Raw genomic sequence first — 13,578 nt, forward strand, 5'->3', positions numbered from 1 at the left:
CGGCTGCGTGTAATTCTTTTGAGCAAATATTCAGAATTTTATGCAAAAATTGGTTACAGGAAAAGATTTATTGGGAAAAACTCAATTCAATTTCTGCATATAGAATAATCTTTCCTTAGAAAATTTCCAAAAACTTATTCCCTTTTATCTTGAATCAATTTTGGTAGCAATTTACTATTGCTGTTTTAACTTTTGTTTAATCTAAGTTGTCTTTAATATTTCGTTTGTCAAATTTGTCGTTTGTCAGTTTTGTTTATTTCTTTGTCATTATTTATCATATTAAACTTGACGTTAAACTTCAGAAAATCTTATGAAAAAATTAATTAAACTCTGAGGGCACTTTTTGATGATTTTTATAACTAATTTAATATTTTCTATAGTTTTATTTTTTTCAACGCTTTTCAATTTTCAATGAGATAACTATTTATTGGTCTGAATGAAAAATTTTTTATTGTTTTTAATCCAAAACAGTATTTGAATTATTAATCGCGTGGTTTTTCAAACCTTTTTCCAAAAATAACATTTTCAAAAACTCCGTCTTCCGTTGAAAGTGATTTAATCAGCCAACAGTCAGACAGTCAACACGTTTTTTTGTAGCTTTATGCATACGCAAAGCTAAAAATTCCTGAAAGCCTAACAAGAAGCTTTTGCCGTTGCATTTAATTTCAAATTTAAACCTTATAATGCATCAAAACCTTCAAGATGGCATTATCTTTACTACTCGATATGATATTTTTTTCCTTGAATAATTGAAAACCTACTCAAGCATTTAAATTAAATTTTTAGAAGACCAAATTTGGTTCTCTTTCTTTGTTTGGTTCGCTTTCTTACTGGTTTTAAAATTTTTCTAAGCTATTTCGCCTTTGACATAAATTATTTGATCGAGCGTGAAATTTATTTAGTGATAGATAATTGAAATAAAAAACAGACCAAATTGAAGGATAGCTACTGACGGGCGTAAGATGTTGTAAATTTCTTGTCATAGAATCAGTTGAAGTGTCCGTAAAAACTGAGGGAATTGGCGGTTCAATAATTGTTATTGGACTTGCTTACTACTTTTGACCATATCTGTTCTATGGATCCTTGATTCCTTAGATATATGTGCCGTTTTGTACAAAAAAAAGAAAATTGCTCACCTGAAAACAGTGATAAAAAAATTTTCTTGCTCAAAACGTCCGTTCGAAAATTAACTCTAATAAATTTGCAAGTCGCAGATCTTTGTTTAGTTCTTGCTTAAAGATGGCAAGTGTTTGTTTTTGTCTTGCTATCGTAAGCAATACGTCTAATGTCAAATTTTGACTTATACTTTTTAAATTAAAGACATCTAGACTTAATCGCAGAGGGAGTGAAAAAATTGTTGTCAACAAATAATTTATACAGAGTTGTCAAAGTCAACGCTTTTAGACTAAGCTTTTACACGAATTATGTAACAGATTCAAGTACTCAGCTGGAAAAAAGTAAAACAAGAATTCAATCGCCAAATTGGTTCCCATAGATCCTAATGTAAGCAAGCTCCTTTTAATTGGGAATCTACGCATATCAAGACAAGACTGCAATATCCTTCTTGAAATGTTGAAATTTTGATTTTGCGGAATGAGAAAAATTTTAGGTGCTGAGAATGGCAAAATCTGTGCCTGAAGTGATACAAAAACTTTATTCACAGTCTGGGTGGTGGTATTTATCAAATTTCGTATTGAAGTTAATGTTCTTGTAAATTAACGTAAACTTGTATTAGTTAACACTTTTAGCATTTATTTGATTACAAGCAAAAAAACATATTCTGTTCTTATGTCCTATTTTCTTTTTTTTGTTGTTGGCTAACGATACACGGAGTGTTTCTAGTTCTCAAATTTATTTTACATTGGTACAAAATTTTTTAGTGTATAATTCCGGAATAAGCTGAGCTGGCGGAGACTTTTGCATTTTTTCTTTCAGCAGTTCAAAACTAAGCAAACAGAATTTGTCTACTTTGAAATCCACTATTTCGTTATACTTCTTTTTTCTACTAGTAATTTGGAATGCGTTCCGACAAGACAATTGTACGCCAAAAGTGGTTGAAAATCGTTCAAGAAAACTATTTACTCCTGACTGCCCAAAACTGCAATCACTATCTACCCACTACCTAACTAGTTGTCTGATTGGTACATGCGCAATGCGCAATGTAAGAATTTGCAAACACGATCTTCAGAAAAGAATTAACATTTAGGAAGATTGAGGGTAAAAATTTTATTTCAAATGTTTTTTTTTCGTTTGGTTTTTTGTAGTTTTGTGCTGGTTTGTAAATTTTATTCCAACAAGTTTGATTTTTTTTCAAAATTAGGAACACTTGGCATAATACTAATGTAAAATACAAAATCAATAACCCATTATTTACTCTTAAGGCATTATTGATCCACATTTGCATTTTTTGAGATGATGATAATCTGTGATGCTCGAAAATACTGTTAGCTAAATTTCACTATGTTTTAGTCAATTTTGCTAAATTGCAGTGCAGAAAGACAACGAAACTTTCAACCGCACCACCAACTAATTTTTGTTCCTTTTAATGCTTATCTGATTGCTATCTTCATTCATTGACATTACATAATTCTAAGCACTATTATTGTTGCTAATAAAACTCTTTAACTCCTTTTCGGAAAAAAATTGTAATCTTTTTCTTTAAATTTTCATAAATTTAATTTTCTCCTCTGTGCTTTTTTCAGTCAAATATTCCGGAATTTCTACAGAAATATTTATGCGAAAAACTTTCTGGTTGTGAAGTTTCATAGCTTTACATTTTGTCCCACCAAGTGTGGTCTCATTCAGCAGTATTTTACTTGTCCCATGACTTTTACAGTAAATAATATTACTATTCATGCTCAAGACACGCAATAACCCCCATCCCTTTGCTGGGCAAATATAAATTTTTAATACTGGGAAGGCAATTATCCCAACTATATTAGGAAATGGGCTTTGTACAGCCCCCCTCCCTCCGTTGTACATCCAACACCCTCAACTTATCATAAGATCGCACCTACTTTCTTCTAAGCTCTATCATGCTCCCGTTATTTTGGCCAATATTTTGTTGGTTTTTCGTATTTCGGCAAAATTTCTCAAAATCAGTGACAATGCCAATATTCGTTGCTAATCTCGGCAGCGATTTCTAGTGACAATAGCTCTGAAAGAATCGGCATTAAGAACCCCAAATCCCGTCGCTATTATTTGCACCAATTTGTATCTTTTTTTTGTCATCTAAGTGGCTACGTTTTGGTTACAAATTTTTCGATTTTTAAATTGTTACATTTTAGTTATTAATTAATCTTACTTAATAATTTCATAAAATACCTCAGTTAAAACAAACCTCTTTTCTGAAAAAATTTTCATTAAGATTGGTAGCCTCCGACGTCAAACGTGCGGAAAAGCGTTAAAAGAAAAAAAAATTAGAATCAATTAGACATCTCTTTAGTATTCACACACTGCAAAAATGCGAAAACTAGCGACCTATATACAAATGTTTGAGCCGATCGCACTTTTTCGGAATCGCTTGCTTTCCTGATCTGGATGTGTGTAAAATTCGCTATTAAAACTGCGATGTGCCGAGTATATATACTCGAGCAAATGCGATTTCTACAAAGTATTGAAGAATGTCTTGCTTCGAGAATACCCTAATTTGGGCTAATTTCAAATGCACGATGGCGTCACCTTATAAGTTTTTGCCACAAAATTTTTAAAATAAAAATGTTGTACTAACTAAATTCTTTTAACTTTAGGGGGAGTTGATAGTGATGTAACCTATCAAGGAGTGTGCATTCCTACCAACGCTGATCTCTTCCTCGCCTTCTCATCCGATTCGCCGTACGAGTCTTATCGTAATGAGGATGGCTCTTTCTTCTTGCAGGCTTTCGTTGATGTTGTGAAAAGACATGGCGATGTTTACGACCTGCTAGGACTGATGACAGCCGTCATATACAAAGTTCAAAACAAAGTTGCCGAAAAGAAACTTTTCAAATCAAGGAAAATCAGGAAGTGCAAGCAATCACCATGCTTCAAGAGCTTCCTCGGGAAATTTTTCTTTTTCCCTGTCGTTGTCCCTTCCTCCCCAGAAGTAGTAGACATTGACGAGGCGTCAATGTCTAGTGTATAATCACTTTCGAATAATTAATTTCACTAGCTCATTTGATATGTATTGCTTGCATAATATTAAAAAAAGTTATTTCATGACAATTACATTTACGCAAATATATCTCCAACTAATGAACGTTTCAATGAAATTTGAATTAATTGAAATTAAATTACTTTTGAATTATTTATAATTAATTTTATTTCAGTTTGCTTGATTTCTTGTGCTTCTTTCAGATTTGGAGCTTAATCACGGCACAAAATAATTAACTATTTGAGTATTTCAAATTGAAACACTATTTTATCCATAATTCAGGTAATTTAAACCAAAATTAATGTTATTGTCAGTTGCGCATTATAGTGTTCAGAAAGCAGTTTGAAAAAGCAGAAATAGTATAAACTTTAGACAAACGTAAAAATTGTAAAAAAACACAAAAAATTGTAAATAACAAAAATGTAAAAATTTATGCTAAGATAAACTAAGTGGCCACTATAAACCAATATCTAAAAACTTAAAAACTTGGTTTTCATATACTTTTTAGCAAAATTTTCTATCATCAAAACTCGATGCGATAATCACATTGCATTTTTGAGTTGCTCACAATAAATTTGTTTTATTAGGTTTTTTATATGGACGACTGAAAAGTCAAGGAGTAGTATGTTTATATAAATATCCAAGACAAACTGTGACTGATTTTTGAACTTGTGAGAAAAACTACAACTTCACTGCACTACTGCACTAATATAGAAATATTCCTAAATGTTCCGCATTTCAGAACAAAAGAGCAAAAAATTGCTCTTGTTCTTGCAGGCAGCAAAAATTTTACACAATTGCAAAAAAATTACGAAAAAATATTGTTTCGATTACATTCACACAGTTAGAGTCATTTTAAAACTGAACTCATGGCGGGGTAAAACTATGTCAAAATTCTACCCAAATTTTCTTTTTGTTGTTCCGACCCACTTTAGTGAGGGAGGAACTATATACTCAACAGTTTTTTATTCAGTCAATTTTCACCGATCGATTGATTCATCGTACAGGGCTGTGATTGGAATCATAAGAAAGCTTGTCCTCTCTCTTTTTCCAATGAGTTACGGAGGTTTTATTTAGCCCTTTTTTATCCAGTTTCGCCGGTAGTGCAGACAAAGAAAACTGCAGGAAAAATCTTTGTTTACTCAGATATGGGCTGATTGTTCCCCGGTTTCTTAAGAAAGTTTTCTGGAAACAATATTTTTGCTGACTTTCGCTAATTTAAACTAATATTTATAGAAAATGCAGAATTTATTTTTGATATATTATGATTTTCATTAGTCTACTCAACGTTTTAGAACAAATGCGTTTTCACATAGCCGCGCTGCAATAGAAAGGCCTGTTTTGGTCTCATCGTTGACTTCGGCTGTGGAAAAGGATTAGGATTGTTTTTTGGGTCTGTCCCTTTAAAAAAAACATTGCAAGTTTTTTCATCCCAATTACAAGCAAGTTTGTTTTCATTTAAAGCTGCCATTGCATACAGGTCCCATTTACGTTCATAAAAGGTATAATTGAATAAATATTGTGGGTTTTTGGGCTAAACGCTTGGAGAAAGTGCAACCGGACTTATTTTATTCGTAATTTCTAGATGAAAGCTGGAGTTTTGCCAGCATTCGATATTCTTTTTGCAGTCTCCTCACTGAGTCTAATTTTTCAAATCTTTAATTCGGTGTCGATGGATTTGGCGAAGAAACTATCTAATACTTTCAAATGACACATAATGGTTTTAAGGTAATATAACGCAAAAAATATCTCAAATTATTCCTATTAGCTATTTATGAACATTTGGAACATTTTTTTGTCATAGTGCAGAAGCCGCAATAGCAAGAGCCATTTTTTCATATTGTAGAATTTGGTAGTTGAGTGTTTCGGACCGTAGTTGTGCGCTCTTATTTTTTCAAAAACAGTTTTGCTCTTTTGATTTTTTGTGTATATTAGTTAGACAACAGCATAATTAAAAAGGCAAAACTGAATTATTAGCAGGTCAATAAACTTTCAAATGAAATTGGATGAACGTACATGATTATATCAGCGGAAATCTCATTGTTTTTGGTTTCAAAATCGTTTGCGTAAAATTGTCTGTAAATTTTGCGTTCTGGCTTCATTCGTTGTTAATTTGAAGTCTTTTGACTTAGTCTGATTAATGACAAAGGGCTTCCTATGCCGTAAAAGGTTGATCTATTTATCTTTTTTTTGAAAACTCACGATTGTTATCTCTTACGATTTTTTTTCGAGATTTCAACCTTTCAATCTTGTTTCACTCAAATTTTTTTTTCACAGAAAAAAATTGGTTTCGAGCATGGTTAGTGAATTTAATTTTAGTCTTCATTGCTGCTTTGTTGTTTAAATAATGATTTTGACGTTGATAAAACTTAATAAACTTGATAATTAATCTACTTTTTTTTATATTTTTTTCCTTTGCGGTTCTGTCCGATCACCAGAATAATGACATCTCAGTGACAAGCCGCATATCACATTATTGGCGCTGACGGAAGGCGCAATTGAATATTTTCAATATTTCAATGAATAGATTGTGACTATATGTATCGGCACCGTTTCGCAAAATTGATTTGACTTTTTGAGTCGAATTTGTTCTCTTTGCAGTCGTATGGCATTCTAGATAATGATAGTTTTCAATGGTTTTGCACGAAGGTGTAAATGAAGCCATTGAATGATTTCAGTTGACAGCTAATGGCTTGCGTGAAATTTCTTGCGTGAAATGGCTTGCGTGAAACATATTTTCTGAGTTTGCCTTTTTTTCTGTCTACTTATTGGTTTCTTTCCCAATGATCTTTGGTAAAATACAAGTCATTTAGTTTCGTTTAGTTTATATCTGATGTTCTTTTTGTTCTTTTTACCTTCTCATTAAGATTTTTTTCATCAAAAAATGTAGACAATGAGTTTTAGTTGTAAGTAATGCTTGTTGTTTTTTCAAACACTTTTGATATTTGCCTTGTCTCCGCTGTTAAGGCGACTTCCTCATATGGTGTACAAATAACTCAAAAACGTGTTAGAGCGGGGTAGGGAACATTATGTGAGAACACACATTGCCGAGCCTCCTTGTTTTGGATTATTTTAGATCTGTTGGGGCTACACTACTTACTTTTTTTTAGCGTGGAGCTTAAAATATGTTTGTAAAAACATTCTACGGCAGTTTATTTGATTTGTGCTTTGAATGGAATGTCATTTCTTAAAATTTGAAGCAAAAGTTGACCTACAAATGACAATTCACTTGGTTCTTTAAGAACCAGGTTATGTTTCTGATTCTCTTCCTTAAGTTGTGTTCGCTGATGTGGTGTAACAACGTGGAAAACGGTAATCGGCGTTTTTGTCCGCTAATGTTACAAATCCAATGTTATAAACCTAAATCTGAAATGTTTTAATCCTTAGCTTACTGTGAAATAGGTAATTAAAGCTTTAGGCAGCGGTTCAGGAAAGAGGTAAAGTTGAGTGAAAAACAGGTTTGACCAAGTTGGGGCTTAGAGCGATTGCTTTTACACTCTAACTGCTTTATGTTAACAAATTGTCTAATTGTTGTCAATGTGTGTCTTAAAACTTACCAATTGAGTTTGGACCATAATTATTAGACTGCTAAAAAGTAGATTAGAGTGGTTAAATTGAAAACGCAAAATAAATTTACGGTTGAAACTTGCCATTAAAAATACAATCTTGAACAGGACGCTTCTTTCTTAGTTTAGAACTAGGAATTGAAACCCTTATAGCATTCGAAGAAAACCAAACTTGATACACATATCTACGACATACAAGTTTTTCCAAATTGACAAAAAATTGACGTTATCGTGAAACCAGTTGTTAAGCAAATGCTTGTTGAAACATTTTTTTTAGATCTTGGCAGATCTAACAAAACAGAGAAAATTTTAGTGTCTAGTACTTAAAATCTAAACAAAACTTTATTATTAAAACTGAATTGTTCAAAAGTGAACAAACAATTTTTTCGAATAAACAAATAACTCGATCCAATGATACAATGAAATCGACGAAAGATCTGATGAAAACAAAAGTAGAACATTAAGAACAGTAGAAAACATAGAATAAATAAAGCGAGATACATTTTTTGTATAAGAATTAAATGAAAATTGTTACCAACTTCTTGAATTCAAAATTAGCAAATAAAAACTGATGCAATGTATAAAGTTAGTTTTGTTGATAAATTTGTTAAAAATATGCATTTTTGTTTACTTTCTCTTTATTAAACTGTTTTTGGAATAGAGTTAATAGTAATTTTTTGTTGACAAAAGTTCAATATTTTTGGGGATTTTAATTAATCTTCAATTTAATTTGTAATGTTGATAGTTTTTCATAAGCTTTTAGTGGTTACGCACAGGAAACCGCTGATTTCACTTCAAGTTTCTTTTAACCGGAAAATTGAAGCTTAATTTGAGGTTGATAATTTACAAGAGATGAGATGCCTCAATTCTTGATAATTTTTTATTGCATTCGATTATTTTGAAGTTGCGCTGTTTGCTTCTTTGAAGCGCTGAATTCAAAGAATTTGAAACAAATATGTGTCTAGTACTTAAAATCCCAATAAAATGTCATTAATAAAACAAAAATTTTTCAAAGTGAACAAATATTTTTTTCGAAAAAATAATTCATTTGCCAAGGTCAAAAAGTGAAATCAAAGCAAGATTTGATGAAAGCAAAATTAGACCATTAAGAAAAGCAAAAAACATAGAAGAAATAAAGCGAGGTACATTTTTTGTATCAGAATTACATGAAAACTATAACCTTCATGAATTCAAAATTAGCAAATAAAAAAAGATGTAATGTATAAAGTTGGTTTTGTTGATAAATTTGTTAAAAATATGCTTTTTTGTTTACTTTCTCTTGATTAAACTGTTTTTGGAAGAAAGTTAATAGTAATTCTTTGTTGTTCCCCTGATTTGGGTGTTTCTTAACTGAGTTCATAGTATTTCTTTGCTTACAAAGGTTCAATTTTTTGGGGATTTTACTTTTTTTGAGGACTTCAATTTAGTTTTTTAAGTTGGTAGTTGTTCATAAGCTGTTAATGGTTATGCACAGGAAACCACTGATTTCACTTCAAAGTTTCTTCTAAATGGAAAACTGAAGATTAGTTTTAGGTTGATAAATTACAAGAGCTGGGTTGCCTCAATTGTTGATAATTTTTTGTTGGATTCGATTATAATGAAGTTCCGCTATTTGCAGTTAATGAAGTTAAAGTGTATCTAAAACAAGATGTAAATGTGATTGCACACGTGAAAAGAAATCGTTTTTGTCAAGCAGTTAAAGAATTTGAAGAGCAAAGAGAAGAGAGAGTGGTTTTCTGTTCATGGCGCATTTTTGAGAGAGAGAGAGAGAGCAATGTAAGTAAGAGTGCAATTATTTTGTCGCATGCGGCTTTTTGCAGCAGTTTTTTTTATTTGTTGACTTATCTTTTTGGGTAACTTTCTTTTTTAAACCGTATTTTCAAGTAATTGCATTTGTGAGAGCTTTTTTATTGACAATCTAAAATATTTAATAGAGTTTAGTATGCAATCTTGAGTTATTTTGTGAATCCGCCGTTTTAGGAGGCGCTGGCTTTAAGCAGATTTTGTAATCTTTTTCGTGAACTTACTATCTGGCGTAATTTTTTGTGGGTAAAATTGGTTTTGATGTTCGTCTTCTTCATGACCTTTTGATTTCGTTTAAATTAAGTTAGTTTTGTTTTAATTAAAAGTAGGCCGAAATCAAACAATATTTTGCCAAAGATTTTCCTTTTTGATTTTTTTTTTGGAAAATTCTTCTCTTTTTCAGGCTTTCAGAATATTTTTCGGTGTTCAGTTTGTCAATTAGAGTTGCCAATTAGGGCTGATTGCTTGTTTTTCTAACTTTTGTTTTTCTGTTATTTAGTCTCATTAATGAGAGACCGCAATTGCTGGTAATTTAGTGGTTTATTCAAATTAACAAAAGAAATGATTTTCCTTTTTTACCATTTTATTTATTCTAGAACTTAGCCTTGTTTTAGAAAAACTCTAAGTGGTTCCTTTATGAGTAAAAAATTGATCAATATAGTGGTTTTTATTTGTATGAAACTGAGTTCACGACTTTGAAACGACTTGCATTAATTTTTTTATCGGCCGTTTTCTTCCGTTTTCTGGTTGTTTTGTCACTTCGTCTTACTAATGATAGATCTCATTGTCAATTTTTTTTAATGCAATTCTGGGTTAATTTTTCTTTCAATTCGAAACTGAAGGTTATAACGGCTTCGACATGACTTTTTTTCCGAAAACTGCCAGTCACTTTTTTATAATTTGAGAATTCGGGTAGTTGTTGTATTTGCTTGTCATTGGATTTTACTAATGACATATCTCTAAGTTCTCTAATGAGTTTTCTTAGAAATTTTTGAATTTTTTTACAGCCTAAATTTTACGAACATGGCATGACTGGTTTAAATAAATATTTAAGTTCTTTGGATTGTGACCATTTTTCGTAATTTTTTTTTGTTTTGTCGCACAGTCATTAACATTTGCTTCAATTCAATCTCTATTTATGCATAATTGAATCAATATAAAGGATTCAGGTTAGTGCTAAAAACTTTTATTAGCTTCGACATTTGTTTTCAAATAATTTCATATTGTTGTCTGCATTTGTTGCTTCCTTGTTACGTGTTCCCTTAATTTTTATCCATCGTTTTAATTGAATTTGATATAAGATTTTTGTTCAGAAATAGTGGAAAAGAAGTTGAAGCATTCAGGTTTTTTTGCGTGTTTCAATGAATTTGATGCTAATTTTTTTCTATAAAGTCGTTAAAAGAGGTGTTTGCCAAATGTTTGTTGCCCTTTTATTCAGTCTCTCAATGGTTTCCAACAAACTTTGCTCTCTAAACTCTCATTGTGTAACGGTCTTTAGAAGTTGACGTCATTGGAAATAATAACTTCTATAATCCTATTTTTCTAAATGTGAAATGAAATAAGTTCATTTTGTAAAGTTCTTTGAATTTTGTAGAGTTCTTTTACTTTCGCGGACATCTTGATTTTCAACTTGCTCATTATCGGAGGCTGCTCTTTTAAGGAGGCTGATAATGTTGTCCTCTGTTTGTTCAGTTTTTCGAATTATAATTCAGGACTGGTCCTGCAATGCTACAGTTAATTGTTCTGACAGTTAATGAACAATCCTGCTGAAATCTTGTCTCGTGAAGTGCATGAGAAGATTTTGGTTGTTTATTCTTATTCTCCGATCTATTCTATTTCGACCCACTTTTAATGGGCCTATGACTTAGTTTTTCCCCGCCCTCAAACTCTGGATGTTTTCTTACATAGTAACTTGCTATTCAACAAGAAGTCAATTTTGAGTGGACGCATGAAAAACACTGGGGTGCGGGTGGAAACTGAAGATATCCATTTTTTGATATTTTGGCACCATACCTACTATATCCAGTATACTTTTACCGACGCTCTTGTTTTCCAATTCAGCACCTGAACATCACTTCAGTTCTATTGGTTTGTAATGTTTAATTCCGATTTTTGAAAAATGTCACCAAATTTTTGCCTTGAACATCGCTATTTATATCCATATTTTTTCAGGATTGATATTGTATTTATTATAATTTTGAGTTCTTCAGTGCCAACCTTTAGTGTTTGATCTCTCCTCATTAATAGCTGCCTTAATTTAAGATTTCGGACAATTCTGTCTCCGAATTTTTTGTGAACATTCAAATTGCGATTTAATCTTAAGATAATGTGAGTAATACCTCCATTTTTGGCTGGAATCAAAATAATTAACTTAAGTTGGTCTTCTGTTCGGAGGTCTTGAGAGGTTTGCGGAGACTTCTAGTTGATTACTTAATTATCAATAATAAGTACTTATAACATCATTTTATTGCCAGATTCTATAATAAAATTTGGCGACAGAGCTGATATAATCAAACAAGAAGATAATTGAAAACAAAGCTTTGGTTTGTAACTCCGTCAGCAGAATATATTTTTTATCAATAACTCTTTCACTTAGAATTGCATCAATTGACAAATGAATCAAGAAGTGAGTTTAAGAGATGCTGTTTAATTTTATTTGTTTTTAAATATCAACCATTTCTGACCAACTAAATCAAGCTGCCCGTTTCTTATTTGCTCATCTTTGTCAGATCTATGTACGGTTTCCATAAATTCTAGTTTTGCTATAATTGTGTATTTAAAATTCTGTTAATATCTGGTAAATTTGAGAATTGAAGAAAATTTGAAGGTATGTAGATCAACACAGATTTTGCACAATGATCAGAGAACTGACAGCCTGAACTCATAAGAAAGCTAATTTTAGCAAAAAGATTTTTTAATTCTTTTTCCTTAATCTACCATGAAGGACTCTAATTATTGCAAGCGAATTTTTTCAGCGTATTATTTGTAGAAAGTGAGTCAAACATATTTGCAAACGTAGGTTAAGGAAATTTCACCGATCATAGCAGAAAGTTTTAATTTGCATTATTTAACCTGTGGCAGAGTGTTTTCTAACCTGCAAAAAATTCTTTTCTTCAATTTCTAAGATGGTCGAAAAAGGTTGCGGGAGGTTATTTGAAGTTAGCAAAAATGTGACTAAATTTTTGCACCTGAACTTGAATGGTTAATGTGAATAACGAAAGAAAGATTGTGGAAAGCTTGAAAATTTCGAGCTGCAATTTCTCAAAGAGGCTTTAAAAAGATGTTTTCACCTTCATTAGCTGTTTCTGGTTTGAAAAAAGTAAAATAAAATTACAGCAATTACACCTCATAAAACTTTTCTGCAGAATATATATATATATATATATATATATATATATATATTCCATTGTTTGTGCCCTTTGAATTAACTAGTAATGTTTTAAATCATGAAAACTGAATATTTTTAAATTGTGTTTTCTCGCTTGTTAAAGATATCGACAGCCCAAAATTGCTCAACTAAAAACTTTGCTCAACTGAAAACGTTTCTCCCAAGCTACCGGAGAAAATTTTTCCAGCATGGGATCAAGTTCACGCGTTGTCTCAATTGTAGCCGTCCAGATACTTTGGTAGCTGTATGGAATCCCATAGGATGCATTGATTGAGACGCATTTCATTGTAAATCCCATAGCGATTGTTATGGAGACTGAGCAAATCTTTTTAGCGGACTTACTCATCATAAGGTTTCTCAATCAATTGTTTGGGATGTTTAGTTTACAGCTATAAGTATATATCGCTCAAAGTTTGAAATCTAGATGCCATAAATGGGGGGGGGTTGAAAAAATGTAAAAGTTAGTTACGATTATGTGGGTTAAGCGGTTCTAAGAACTGAGTGTCCTCCTAGCTTGACAATTCATCAGAGACTTGTGGCCCTCTAAAAGGAAAATAAATCTATGTCATAGTGGAGACCCCATCTTCCCAATTTTCACAATCGCGTTTTGATGCAACGTTATCCGAGTGAAAATAAAAAAAAATACATTAGCCTAATTGTTGTGATAAACTTATTAAATAGAGATGAGC

At 31.7% G+C, this 13,578-nt stretch overlaps 1 protein-coding gene across 1 annotated transcript in view; it reads left to right on the forward strand.

Annotated features, from left to right (window-relative positions):
- The window catches only part of LOC142350495 (uncharacterized), a 71,153-nt gene that overhangs the window by 40,252 nt on the left and 17,323 nt on the right, over positions 1–13,578 (forward strand). Inside the window, exons 3-4 of the mRNA XM_075402345.1 lie at positions 3,750–4,117; positions 12,125–12,127. Coding sequence (XP_075258460.1) covers positions 3,750–4,117; positions 12,125–12,127 — 371 coding nt within the window. The remainder of the gene's footprint in view (positions 1–3,749; positions 4,118–12,124; positions 12,128–13,578) is intronic.

This window comes from Convolutriloba macropyga, chromosome 12 (assembly GCF_964194025.1).
Source record: "Convolutriloba macropyga chromosome 12, txConMacr16.3, whole genome shotgun sequence".
Classification (NCBI taxonomy): domain Eukaryota; kingdom Metazoa; phylum Xenacoelomorpha; order Acoela; family Convolutidae; genus Convolutriloba; species Convolutriloba macropyga.